Raw genomic sequence first — 13,495 nt, 5'->3', positions numbered from 1 at the left:
GTTTTGTGTTGCGAATGTTCTGCAATGTTCTCACAGCGAACATGAACTTGTCTGAAGCGTGGGCAATGTTTTGACAATCGTGCACAATGACTTCGAAAATATGAGCCGACAAATTTCATTCCCCAGTAATTCATACAAATTATTTGTACAAAATAGCATGACTTATCTTCACCATTTTGCAAGTTCAAGATTTGTCAGGGCCGATCAAGGCCTGGGCAAGACTATCAAGACTTGTCAAGGCCAATCCAGGCCTGGGCAAGACTATCAAGACTTGTCAGGGCCAATCAACGCCTGGGCAATACTATCAAGACTTGTCAGAGCCAATCCAGGCCTGGGCAAGACTATCTTGACTTGTCAGGGCCAATTTATGCTTGGGCACGATTATGGCGACTTGAATGTTTTGTTCCATGACTAAAACCATTTTATTCTGCGCAGAATGGAGCTAACTCAGTATACTTTCTGCCAGCCTACGAGCTTTATGTCAACGATTATCCGTTCTTCTGCAAGAAGTAACAACTGTGCCAACCCTTGCTAGAGATAACGTAACTATTCTTTCTCTTGCAAGAAATAGGTAACGTAACTATGCCTAACCCTACAAAACAGCAGGATTGTCCTACAGCTGTTCAACCCTGAGCAGCAATTGGAACCTAGTGTTTTGCAAGTCTATAGGCGGAAGCAGGCTAGCAGCCTCTTTTGATTCAGTGCGTTGCTAACATCCTCTGAGAATTCCTCATATAGTTACAAAGAAGTTTTGCAAGTCTATAGGCGGAAGCAGGCTAGCAGCCTCTTTTGATTCAGTGCGTTGCTAACATCCTCTGAGAATTCGTCATATAGTTACAAAGAATAACACACTAAGGTGTCTGCTCCAGCGCAACGCTGACGGCAAAAACCCTCATAATTTAATACTAAAATAACAATGTCTTTACACAGATATGCTAAAATGATTAATTTTCCTTATCAATAAACTAGACTTAGTACCTGCGCTCACCACAGAATGTCATCGAACTTAATACTGAGCCGAAGTTTGAAAATTAAACAGGAAGAGAGACACGTCACTCCTTACCAGTGCAAGGATCTAACGTTTCATATGAGCATTACAGCTTAGACACTACATGGAATGATTATGATTATAAACGACGATGTGTGTGATCAGTTGCAACAAGTGTCGGGCAGAGGAAGCCGGCGAGGAAGATCTAACGGAAGGTAGAAGCTTTACACGAAGGCAGTTGAAAACTGGCAACTCTGCCGTGAGTAATCAGAAGACACCTTTAGAACAATCTTGAAAGATACGCAGAAGTGAATTGACAACGGTCCTTACAAGCACACGATATGCATTGCGCACCACTAAACCACCACTCTCCATCGAGTACAGAGGAGTCCATCACGAAACTTGCAGCAGGTGCAGCTAGTAATCCTCTAGTTCTAGTACTATGCGAGAAATTCAGTAACCTAGCTAGATTGGCACGGCGTCATCTGCTTTAACATCTACCACTAATACAGATTCATAATAATCACAAGCGATTTTAGGTGCATCGCAAGAATCTAAGCAACTTCCGAAGCAGGACAAGACTTGAGACGGGAGGTGGACGTGGTTACGATCGCAGCTTAGGATGCGAAACGAACGGCAATAATTTCAATGAATTCTAAAGTTAGCAAACAGAAGGCGGCCTAGGGTGCTCTCAACAGTTTAGGGCAGAAGGCACGTAGTGGTTTGTGTTCGAGTAGAAGTAATGATTGTGATATGGGTAGTAGTACTCTCGGTACTGTCAGTATACCCGAGGTAGGCTTGATGGGTGCTGAGCCAAGGTCGGCGGATTGTGGTGGGGTGGAGGAGCTAGATGGTGATGATGGCCCATTGATGGGTACGAGTTGGGAATGAAACGGTCAGGCATGAGAGCGTTAGTGGGCATGTGGGCAGGTGGGTAGCCAGGTAACGCCCCATTCATAGAAACAGGAATATGGTGAGAAGTTGGAATACTGTTGACCGCAGCTGCGGCAGCGGCCGCCTGACGTTTCTTCTCGTGGGTCATCTGATGTTTCATCATGTGGTCTTTCCTAATGAACCCCTTGTTGCATGTAGGGCAGTGGAACGGTTTTTCGCCGGTGTGTAAACAGCTGTGTCGCCGCAGGTCTGTTTTGTGGTTGAACTGCTTGGGACATTCTTCACACTTGTAAGGCTTGTCTCCGGCGTGCTTTAGCTTGTGTTCCTCATAATTTGTACGCTCGGAAAACTTTTTGCCACATTTCTCACATTTGTAATCCAGAACTCCTGAGTGGTAACGTTTTCTGTGTTGAGTAAGATAACAGGGACTGGCACAAACCTTGGAACAGTCAGGGCACTTGACAGGTGCATCTTTGCCTTCCTTGGTCTTAGTGGTAGGAGTGTTACTTGAGGTACTTCCTCCACTGGCCGTGGTACTGATCGAGTCTCTTGAACCATCTGAAGTGCTATCGAGAGCTGAACCAGACCTCACCTCAGGGGATATGGACGGAGGTCGACCATCGGGCTCAGCAAAGTAATGGTTATTTATTTCCTGCCTAGTTGCCTGATCTTTGGCTTCCATGGAATTCAAACTAGGGAATGTCGTGAATCCATCAATGATGGAATCCACTTCACCACTCGCATTTTCCTGGGGGGAGTATCTATTTACTGGCCGATTCTGCCCCATAATATCGGGATTACTTTGACTAAGATACTCATTTGTACTGCTACTACTGACACCGGAGAAATTCGAGCTCATGGTGGCTACAGGGCTCATGTTGTACCCTCCTAAATGAGCTTGAGAGGACGGGTGCGGCGAGGGAGTAGGACGGATTGTTGAATCATTGGGTCGGAGAAATGTAGTTCCACCCCCTGTCATTGGGGTGGGACCTGTCAGAAAAAACTGCGACGAAATACCCAGTCCGTTTTGAGAATTTGAGCTGCTAAAGTGACCATGATACATCGTCGAGGAAGTGGGAACGTTCGAGGAGTTTGTGGATGATGCCACTGAGTACGGTTCCAGTGACCGGCTAGAATAATCATTGTAGTTTGGTTCATAGGAATCGTTACCACCGTACGTAGAGTGGTATTGAATATTTTGTTCAGGGGCCTGTGAATACTGGATTTCGTTAGACATTTGATAAGCTAGAGGACTTGGATTCAGATCAGCGGACTTCTCCTCGGGCTCAGATACGAGGCGATTGGAACTATCAGGTCCTGGCTGAACGGTCATCCCATTGGAGGGGAGTCGTGGGCTCGATGACATCATGGGGGAATCTGATGGCGGTAAAGAGGAAGTGATGACCGGTGACATGGAAGGAGTCATTGCAGGAGACATGGCAGGCAGACCACCAGGAGGCATTGCGGGAGACATAGTAGGTGTCATGACAGGAGGCATAGCTGGAGACATGGTAGGTGGCATTGCTGGAGACATTGAGGGCATTGCGGGGGAATTGACAGGTTGAAGAATTGATGATTGCATAGAAGTGCTCTGCATGGCCAGAGGATCCGTGAGTTCAGTCTCTGCTGTATTTTCCTTTTGTTTAGCCATGTTCTTGTGCAGAGTAGTGTTGTAATGCCGCTTCAGGTGGCCTTGACTTGTGAACCACTTAAGACAAATTTCGCACTTAAAATTTTTTGGTCTTTTCACGTTAGTTGGAAACTCAGTTGGAGGCCCATCGTTCGCCTGGCGGGTCTGAGGCGGCGGTTGGGACTGGATGATAGAGGAATTTTGTGAGGAATCCGATTGCAGGTAATTCGGGGATAGCTTTGGCAGGCCAAGAGGCGGAAGGGAATTGACTTGTGAGAAGCCTTGTGGGTGGTAATTGTTAGATGGTATTGGTGATGGATAACCCATGGGCCCATGAGATGGGCTGTGCTGGGAGTGCATAACTGAGCCACCATACATGGAACCTGAGCTTAGGGACTGCATATGCCCTCCGGTGAGGGGCATGGGAGGAAGGGTTGGTGAATTGCTAAGTTGATGATCAGCCGGCCTCCAGATGTGGGAAACTGTTCCCCCGGAAAGTTGGGGCACTGCCGTTGTGTGCGAACTGTTTTGCAAAAATCTGTGAGAATCCAGATCCAGAATCTCTTGAGTCTCAGTCTTGATGATGGGTTCTTCCTTTATAACTAACGGTGAGGGCAAAGGAGACCGGACATACGGATGGAAGCGGGGGCCACCTGGAGCAAATTGTCTGTCGTATGAATTTTGGTAATCAACTTCATCTGGCGAGTAGCCATTGGCTCGATTGAACCCTGCGATCGTTGAGTAAGACTGAGTTATTCCGTACTCGTTTGAGTTTGGTATGTGCGAATAATCGTTCAAATACTGGCTGGATGACGGCTGGAAAGAAGAACTGACGTTATTGGCTGACGGGGATGAAAAATCGAATTGCATAGGAGACATGGCAGAAGGTGGAGCGTATTTTTGCTGGGAGTTACTCGACATATGCATGCCATCCACGTTGGTCAAGACTGAACTGAACTCGAGATTCTCCACAGGGATTTGTGGCTGATTGTGGATGTTGTCATCGTTCAGAGCGTGGTCATTGCTGCTCGACGGCTGATCGCTCATAGGAGCAGCTTGAGTGGGTTCTGTGCTGTCCTGCGTGTTCATCCACATGTTGTTATCTTGTCCAATTCCGTGATGGTAGATGAGGTGGACTTTGAGTGAATTCTCGTTGAGGAGCTTGTGATCACAATGTGGGCACTGGACCACTGATTTGGAGGGATCGTTGGCAGGCAGAGGCGTAGATCTTGGCGAAGTGAGATCAGGCGAGGCGGTCAGGTGATCTCGAAGTATGTTGGTTTCCATTGCTAGGACATCGACATGGTGCGCCTCAATGGCCAGGGTCACCGCTTCTCGTAGTCGGATGAACCCTGTAGAGGAGAGCAAAAAGAAGGGTTTAGACAATTGTTGAAGTGAGTTAGACAGCACAATGCAGACTAGTATTTATGTATAACATGTCATTCAGGCATCGGGAACTTGGCTCTAACAATGGCTCTACCACACATTTTGTTATTGCTACTTGAATGCAATATCGTTATACGCACGATAGTTCACTCATGACATGGCTGATGGCCATGTCAACATGGTTTATGCTATTTATGTTTACAACAGCGCATGGTTTATGATGACGAATAAAAACCAGACAAATAAATCAAGCAAATTTAAGCTATAGCCTAACAACGATACATGATGGGAAACTTAAACGATTGCAAGTATATAAGGCGAGACTGAGGGCGGAAACTAGGATAAGGTTGGTGAGGTAGAGGAGGTTTATGGGAGAATGAAAAGGTTAGAATGGATAAGGAGATAAGAAAGATTTGGTGGGTTCAGTGATTATGGAAAGTTTAGGAGTGGACAAGGAAGTAAGAGAAGGTCGGAGATGCCTGTGAGGTAAGGAGAGGCAAAGGTAAGAAAGGTTGGAGAAGTATATAGTGTGGGAAAATGAGTGTAGGTACGGAATGTCAGAAGAGAAGTGGTGTAGGTATGAGGATCAAAAATATTTTGTGTGGGGGAAGTAGGAAGGTAAGGAATATAGGGTGAGGAGGAGCAGGAGCCAGGGAAGAAGGGTTGGATGGGTGAATAGGGCCAAAGAAGAGGGGTCGGAGAGGTGAGAAGTCAGGGATGAAGGAGGCTAAGGAAGAATGGCGGGGCTTCCAAGTCATTACCCCCAAAAGGAGTCGTTTGCTCGCGCCTAATTCATGCGTTATTTAGAGCAGCTCTTCATCTGCCGCGCTGCGAGCCGACGTATAACGGACGCGGCAACTGCCCTGACAGTCCTAACTATCCAAAGATTTAATCTCGTAAACCATGTATGTTTTAATCATGTGCATGCTGTCATCAGGTCAAGACATGAAGGTACAAATGCCTGACGACACGAACAAAAAAGCATATCGTGTCGAGAAACACGTGGTGCCGACACGCGCTGCGAGCCGACGTATAACGGACGCGGCAACTGCCCTGACAGTCCTACTTACTATCCAAAGATTTAATCTCATGAACCATGTATGTTTTAATCATGTACATGCTGTCGTCAGGTCAAGACATGAGGGTACAAATGCCTGCATGGCGACACGAACAAAAAATCGTGGCGAGAAACACGGTGCCGACATGTGCCCAACATGTTTATCGGGCATCAGCTGGCATCGCGTAAAGGATAGCTCATCGAACGACTGCTGGCAAGACCTCACAGCAAAAGCATTATCGATTAAAGAACAATTTAATTAAATCAAATTATTTGATTATTATTTGTTTTTATTTAAATAGAACAAGAACATCATGCAGGCATTGGCCAGCTGCCTAGGCCTGCACCATCGCTAGTGGATGGATGAGGACAGAAACACATCATTTGGTGGGCTAAATAATTGAATGATGAAAAATGAGCGAACACTAGGTCGACATGAGCGAATATAAGGTTGACATGAGCGAACATTAGGTAGACATGAGCGAACATTAGGTCGACATGAGCGAACAATAGGTAGACATGAGCGAAAATTAGGTGGACAGTGATGAACATTAGGTAGAAACTGACGAACACTAGGTCGACATGAGCGAACATTGGGTCGACATGAGCGAACATAAGATCGATGGGTCACATGCCCCCCCTCAGGTCATATACCCCCCCCCTTCCCTCATGTCACAAGCCCCCTTCACGACCGGTCGTAAAATTGGCCGCAAATCTAGATATTGAAGCAGCAATATTGCTGCCTTTGTTGAGTGAGCAGCACTAACTTGTTATTGTTACCATTGTTACCCCAGGGGAGGGGAGGCATGGGGATGAGAGGGGATTATTGTTAGGGGGGCGGGAGGAAAAGGTATAGACGGGAGTTATCTGTCCTCGTCCCCTTTCCCCTTGCTTTTTCAATTAGTCTTCCCCAATTATTACAAAAAATTTCCCACTGTTTTAATTATCCATGAGCGCACCCACGTTGACGTGGAAATATCTAAAATATTTGAAAAACTTTAATGTTATACGTTATCAAAATCCGGTTCACATTTGTGCGCATTACGCAGCGTTCACATTGGTGCGCATTACGCAGCGTTCACATTGGTGCGCATTACGCAGCGTTCACATTGGTGCGCATTACGCAGCGTTCACATTGGTGCACATTACGCAGCGTTCACATTGGTGCACATTACGCAGCGTTCACATTGGTGCACATTACGCAGCGTTCACATTGGTGCGCATTACGCAGCGTTCACATTGGTGCGCATTACGCAGCGTTCACATTGGTGCGCATTACGCAGCGTTCACATTGGTGCACATTACGCAGCGTTCACATTGGTGCACATTACGCAGCGTTCACATTGGTGCACATTACGCAGCGTTCACATTGGTGCGCATTACGCAGCGTTCACATTGGTGCGCATTACGCAGCGTTCACATTGGTGCGCATTACGCAGCGTTCACATTGGTGCACATTACGCAGCGTTCACATTGGTGCGCATTACGCAGCGTTCACATTGGTGCGCATTACGCAGCGTTCACATTGGTGCGCATTACGCNGCTCTGATGAGACGTCAGTGTCTCGGCTCTGACGAGACGCCGGAGTCTCGGCTCTGACGAGACGTCAGAATCTCGGCGCTGATGAGACGTCAGAGTCTCGGCTCTGATGAGACGTCAGAGTCTCGGTTCTGACGAGACGTCAGAGTCTCGGCTCTGACGAGACGTCAGAGTCTCTGCTCTGATGACACGTCAGTGTCTCGGCTCTGACGAGACTGTCTCGCCAAAACAATGAAATTTCAAAATTTGAAGAGCGGAACTAACGCGGACGCTCGAGACAAAAGGCGGCAGCGGCGGCTTAGGTTAGGCTTATAGGTCTGTGCTTGTACAGCTACTGTACAGTATACGGCCACTGTACAGTCACTGTAAACAGCTACTGTACAGTATACGACCACTTTAAACAGCTACTGTACAGTATACGACCACTGTAAACAGCTACTGTACAGTATACGACCACTGTAACCAGCTACTGTACAGTATACGACCACTGTAAACAGCTATTGTACAGCCACTGTAAACAGCTACTGCACAGTATACGACCATTGTACAGTCAGCTTGTACAGTGTACAGTACACTACGTATACGAGTGATGTACTGTATCTTGAATGTTCGAATGTCACGTTTAGCCTGATCCACTCAACTGCTACGCTGCAGTGTATGCGACGTATACAGCCGTGTACACAGCGTATACAGACGTGTACACAACGCATACAGCCATGAACATAGCCTATACAGCCTCACATACAGCCGGGTACACAGCCTATCCAGCCTCACATACAGCCGTGTACACAGCCTATACAGCCTCATATACAGCCGTGTCCACAGCCTATACACCCTCACATACAGCCATATACACAACCTATACAGCCTCACATACAGCCGTGTACACAGCCTATACACCCTCACATACAGCCGTGTACAAACACAGCCTATACAGCCTCACACACAGCCTATACAATTGGTACCTGACGTTGCTGTATCTCAGGCTGTAAACTCAAGTTTTGCACGATATATCAGCTGGAAACTAAATTTTTTCCAAAACTACAATAGCTAGAAATGAAAGTATTGCATACTTATTCAGCTGGAAGGGAAAGCTTGCACGCAAACCAGCTGGAAACGGACATTTTGCACAGGCACCCTGCGAGCGAAGTTTACGTATAGAAACACAGTACGGATATGCTTGACTTCAACAACTCCGTTTTACACGCGCATTTAGTAGCCGCTTATTCACCACGTGGTGAGTCTGAGCAGCAGCATAGCGGCCTTATTCACCACGTGGTGAGTCTGAGCAGCAGCATAGTGGCCTTATTCACCACGTGGTGAGTCTGAACAGCAACCAATTGGCCTTATTCACCACGTGGTGAGTCTGAACAGCAGCCAAATGGCATCATTCACCACGTGGTGAGTTCGAACAGCTCGTGTAGAGCTAGGTATTCACACTCAGTAAAAGCGAGTCTTCACCTCACGGGAGAAGCTGAGATGTGAGCTTCACTTTGGTCTCTAGACCGCGGACCGGTTGTCGTGTTTCAGAACACGTGCGTTAGGAAAACTACTGCCAACATTTAAAGAAATAAATATACATACAAATGTTTACTAAATATACTTAAATATGTACTATTTACCACACGGCATATTAATTCACCAATATTTTTCAGCTAGGAACTATAGGTAGAAAAGAAAACTTTACGTTAGGCTAGCTTGTAAGTCGAAGTGTGGAATGAACGTTAGCAGCACACGTGTTGGTTTGAGACAACGTATGAGGCGGCTTAGGTTATTGATATTGTTAGATATAATTTATAATATTTAGATAATATAGGATAAAATTTACAAGATATTAGATATATCATATATTGTTAAACATGTAATGTCTAACTTAAGAAAGAGAAAATAATTGGATGAAAGAAAAAAGGTGACATATATAGAGGTGAGGATTGATGTCATGGGAAAGAATTGAAGGCAGAGGAAAGAAATGAAGAGAAGGTACAGAAAGTATGATTTAGGAATAGATTGAAGGCCATTTATGCCAGGGATTGAAGAGAAGATTAGGGACAGATTTGAGGAGTAGGGAAATAATTGAAGACCAGGGAAATTGTTTGGGGGTGAGGCGGCGGGAGTCGCGGGGGTTGAGGGGGAAAAGACGAAAATAGGAAGCTGGTGAACACGGCGATCCAGCCAGCAAGTTCGGCGGCGAGAACAACTCAAAACAGCCAAGAAAACAGACAAGATAACAGCCAAGAAAACAGTACAACTCACTTGAATGCAGCAGCAGCAAAGGGCAGACTCCGGCGCAATTATTCCCGATAGTTAAAGGCTTTTCAGGAAATATTAGTCAATTTAACTTTGACCTCCAAATCGCGCCAATACTTCCTGCTCCTTGTAATGTGCGGCACGTGTGATCACTAACACTTATTTACACGTAGAGGCATGCTAAGCATACCATGAACACGCGTTCACATGTGCAGGTTAACATTTAGCACTAATAAGAGTTAAGAAATATTCCTTAGAACCACCGCACCTAAGACCACCGTCACGTCCACCTTAAAGCAACTCCAGTTTGATACTGCAAGGAAATTTTCTGTAGCTTCGTTCCAGGATTTCGGTCTTGAGTTCCAGCGCGGGGATTGGCGCAAGGCGCGGGAGGTGGAGCCTACTAACTGGATGGGGGTGATGGGGGTACGTAAGTTTTTCGGGGGTTCGAAACGTTGCGCTCGGCAGGTAAGAGGATAAACATGGAGAACGTTTCTCAGCGATTCGTCGCGCCGACATTCCGCTCCTAAACAACAATCAAGCTACGCACTGCAGCAGCCTTACGCCGGCATGTGGCTGGCCGACCATACGCCGCCTCTCATAATTAACAAGATATACGGCAGTAATTTAGAGCTGCTTTACTGCTGGCAGAGTGCCGGCACTTACGGGTGAGCGGACCTCTGCCAGGACTGGAACTGTGACTTCTGCCACTAGTGGAACTGTTACCTGCCAGTAGTGGAACTGACATGCCAGTACTGGAAGTGTGACCTCTACCACTAGTGGAACTGTAACCTGCCACTAGTGGAAGTGTGACCTCTGCCACCAGTGGAAGTGTGACCTCTGCCACTAATGGAAGTGTGATTTCTGCCACTAGTGGAAGTGTGACCTCTGTCACTGGTGGTAAAGTAACCTCTGCGAGTAGTGGGTTTGTGACCTCTGCCACTAGTGGAAGTGGGACCTGTGCAACTAGTGGAAGTGTGACCTGTGCCAGTAGTGGAAGTGTGACCTCTGCCACTAGTGGTAAAGTGACCTCTGCCACTAGTGGAAGTGTAACTTCTACCACTAGCGGTAATGCGACCTCTGCCACTAGTGGAAGTGTGACCCCTGCCACTGGTGGAAGAGTGAACGCTGCCACTAGTGCAAGTGTGACCCCTGCCACTAGTGGAAGAGTGACTCCTGCCACTAGTAGTAATGTGACCTTTGCACTAGTGGAAGTGTGACCTCTGTCACTAGTGGGAGTTTGACCTCTGCCACTAAGGAAAGTGTGACCTCTGCCATTAAAGGAAGTGTGACCTCTGCAATAGTTTACAAATTAGTATATTCATGACACTTTCATACCACAAAAACCTTTGAGACCCGAGTTATTAACATTACCGAATTACCAACATGCCACCAGTACAGGGGCATCAGTACTTACTTACCATCAGTACGGAATTACCACCTGTACACTGTACAGAGTTACTAACAGTAACATCAGCATAGACGTACCATCAAAGTACAGTTGCAATGAGAACATAACTAACGCTTTTTCTCCGAGCGCCCATCTGCCATACCGTAGCTACCATACAATAGCTACTGTTTGTACCATACAAGAGCTACTGTTTGTACAGAAATAATACATTTGTACAGAGCTACAATGAGTACAGGACCAGCACATGAGATGTACTCAGTGTGCCGGCAGTGCTGGAGGCGCAGTTTGTGGCCCATAGCAACCAACATGGCGGCATGATGGTTCCAGCTCTACATGCTGCAAATCAGAACCAACGTTGATGCGTAAGAAATCCTTTGGAGCGCGGAGGTGCTTTATAAAATTAATGGATAATGCAGTGGCTATGGCCGTCAGTGCACCGGAGCACCGCATGCAGTCGTCCAGTGGCCCGATTCTGGAACACATTTGTGAGGCCGGCAAACAACGTGCCTGAGCTTCAACATGAACTAAACTAAAAAGCAACAGGTAATTTCGCGTGAGATTTTCGATATGATGGCTGTTGTATACATGCTGTGTTATCGCAGGCTTTACATGACTCGTAAAAGGCAGCTAAATGGCCAGCAATATAGGGAAGTTGGTAGCTGCAGGGTAGCCGGTTGTGAGAAAATTTCCCGCCAAGAAGCGAGTGGGAGACCCGCAAAGTGCGCAGCGCAGGCCCCGCCTCCGCGCGGTTGCCAGACGCACGAAGTTCTTATATCGTGCCCGTGGCAACGGTGCTATGGGGGGAGGGGGGTAGAATCTTGGGCCTACATGTAATAGGGAGGGGGGTGGCCTGGGCCTACTTTTATGAGGGGGGAGGGGGTACGCCTGCGCAGATACGACACATGTTTCCTCCGGCATCCATGCCTGATTGATGGGCTTTTTTTTTTTGGTCTGTACGCCATGCCACATCTCGCGTGAAGCCCGGCCGAGTTTACGAGCAACTTAGCTCAAGCTATTAGAACACAGCGGGATTTTAAGGTTGATTTTGAAGTAGGTGATAGCTTGTAGAAAACTTTACGAGCAACTTTATAATGGCTATTAGAACCTAGATGGCGTTGAGCTTCATTTTGAAACACTTGATGGCTGGAAAATGCTTAATGAACAATTTCAAGATTGCTGCAAGGCTCATAACTTAGTGGCGAAGGTAGAATTTACTACAAGTACGCTGAAATAATAAAAAAGTTAAGTTTAAGTCAACTAAGAAATTTTGACTATCATTGCTCACCCACAAATTTTTGATACGCTATCATCTCTCACATAAAACCTCTAGATTTTCAATCATCGATAACATGAATCCGTTTGAGTCGCTATCATCGACAAGCCAGAAAGCCCTGATAAATACTAACCAGTGATCGCGGTGCTCCGGACTGCACAATTCTGATCGAACTAAAGGTTCAGAGATAAGGGGACATTCCTTCCCATCCGTTGATTACATTAGCCGAAACTGTACAGAGATAAATTCAGCGACATACCTTCTCATCCACCGATTACAGTTGCTGAAACTGCACAGAGATGAAGTTAACGACATTCCACCTCATCCACTGATTAATACAGTTGCCGAAACGGAACAGAGATAAAGTAAACGACATTCCATCCCTTCCTCTGATTACAGTTGCCAAAAATGTGAAGAGATAAGGCGACATTCTTGTCTGACGGTAATTACATTTGCCGAAATTAAATGCAAATGAGCTGACATTCTTCCTTGATGGTCGGACAGCAACATAATTTATCGCCGATGTTCTCTCCGTACGTCTGTTGCCTGTGATGTTGTCTCCGTACGTCTGTTGTCTCTGATATTGTCTCCGTACGTCTGTTGTCTGTGATATTGTCTCCGTACGTCTGTTGTCTTTGATGTTGTCTCCGTACGTCTGTTGTCTGTGATATTGTCTCCGTACGTCTGTTGTCTTTGATGTTGTCTCCGTACGTCTGTTGTCTGTGATATTGTCTCCGTACGTCTGTTGTCTTTGATGTTGTCTCCGTACGTCTGTTGTCGGGGATGTTGTCTCCGTATGTCTGTTGTCTGTGATGTTGTCTCCGTACGTCTGTTGTCGGTGATATTGTCTCCGTACGTCTGTTGTCTGTGATGTTGTCTCCGTATGTCTGTTGTCTGTGATATTGTCTCCGTACGTCTGTTTTCTGTGACATTGTCTCCGTACGTCTGTTGTCTTTGATGTTGTCTCCGTACGTCTGTTGTCTGTGATATTGTCTCCGTACGTCTGTTGTCTTTGATGTTGTCTCCGTACGTCTGTTTTCTGTGATATTGTCTCCGTACGTCTGTTGTCT

At 46.5% G+C, this 13,495-nt stretch overlaps 1 protein-coding gene across 1 annotated transcript; it reads right to left on the bottom strand.

The window, feature by feature from the left end:
* Positions 1-754: 754 nt before the first annotated feature.
* On the bottom strand, positions 755-10,036 carry LOC108664339. Its single transcript, XM_018150916.2, has 2 exons — positions 9,748-10,036; positions 755-4,864 (listed from the first exon to the last, which is right to left on the bottom strand). Exon 2 carries the CDS (start codon positions 4,797-4,799, stop codon positions 1,767-1,769), a length of 3,033 nt encoding a protein of 1,010 aa, XP_018006405.1. The 5' UTR covers positions 4,800-4,864; positions 9,748-10,036; the 3' UTR covers positions 755-1,766.
* Between the last annotated feature and the right edge of the window lie 3,459 nt (positions 10,037-13,495).

This window comes from Hyalella azteca, unplaced genomic scaffold (assembly GCF_000764305.2).
Source record: "Hyalella azteca isolate HAZT.00-mixed unplaced genomic scaffold, Hazt_2.0.2 contig11845, whole genome shotgun sequence".
NCBI lineage: Eukaryota > Metazoa > Arthropoda > Malacostraca > Amphipoda > Hyalellidae > Hyalella > Hyalella azteca.
Note: the sequence above shows the minus strand (reverse complement) of the source record. Positions and strands in the feature narration are given on the sequence as shown.

Coding starts and splice junctions, on each gene's coding strand:
- LOC108664339 (XM_018150916.2), bottom strand. CDS start 4,799: ATGGAAACCAACATACTTCGAGATCACCTGACCGCCTCGCCTGATCTC.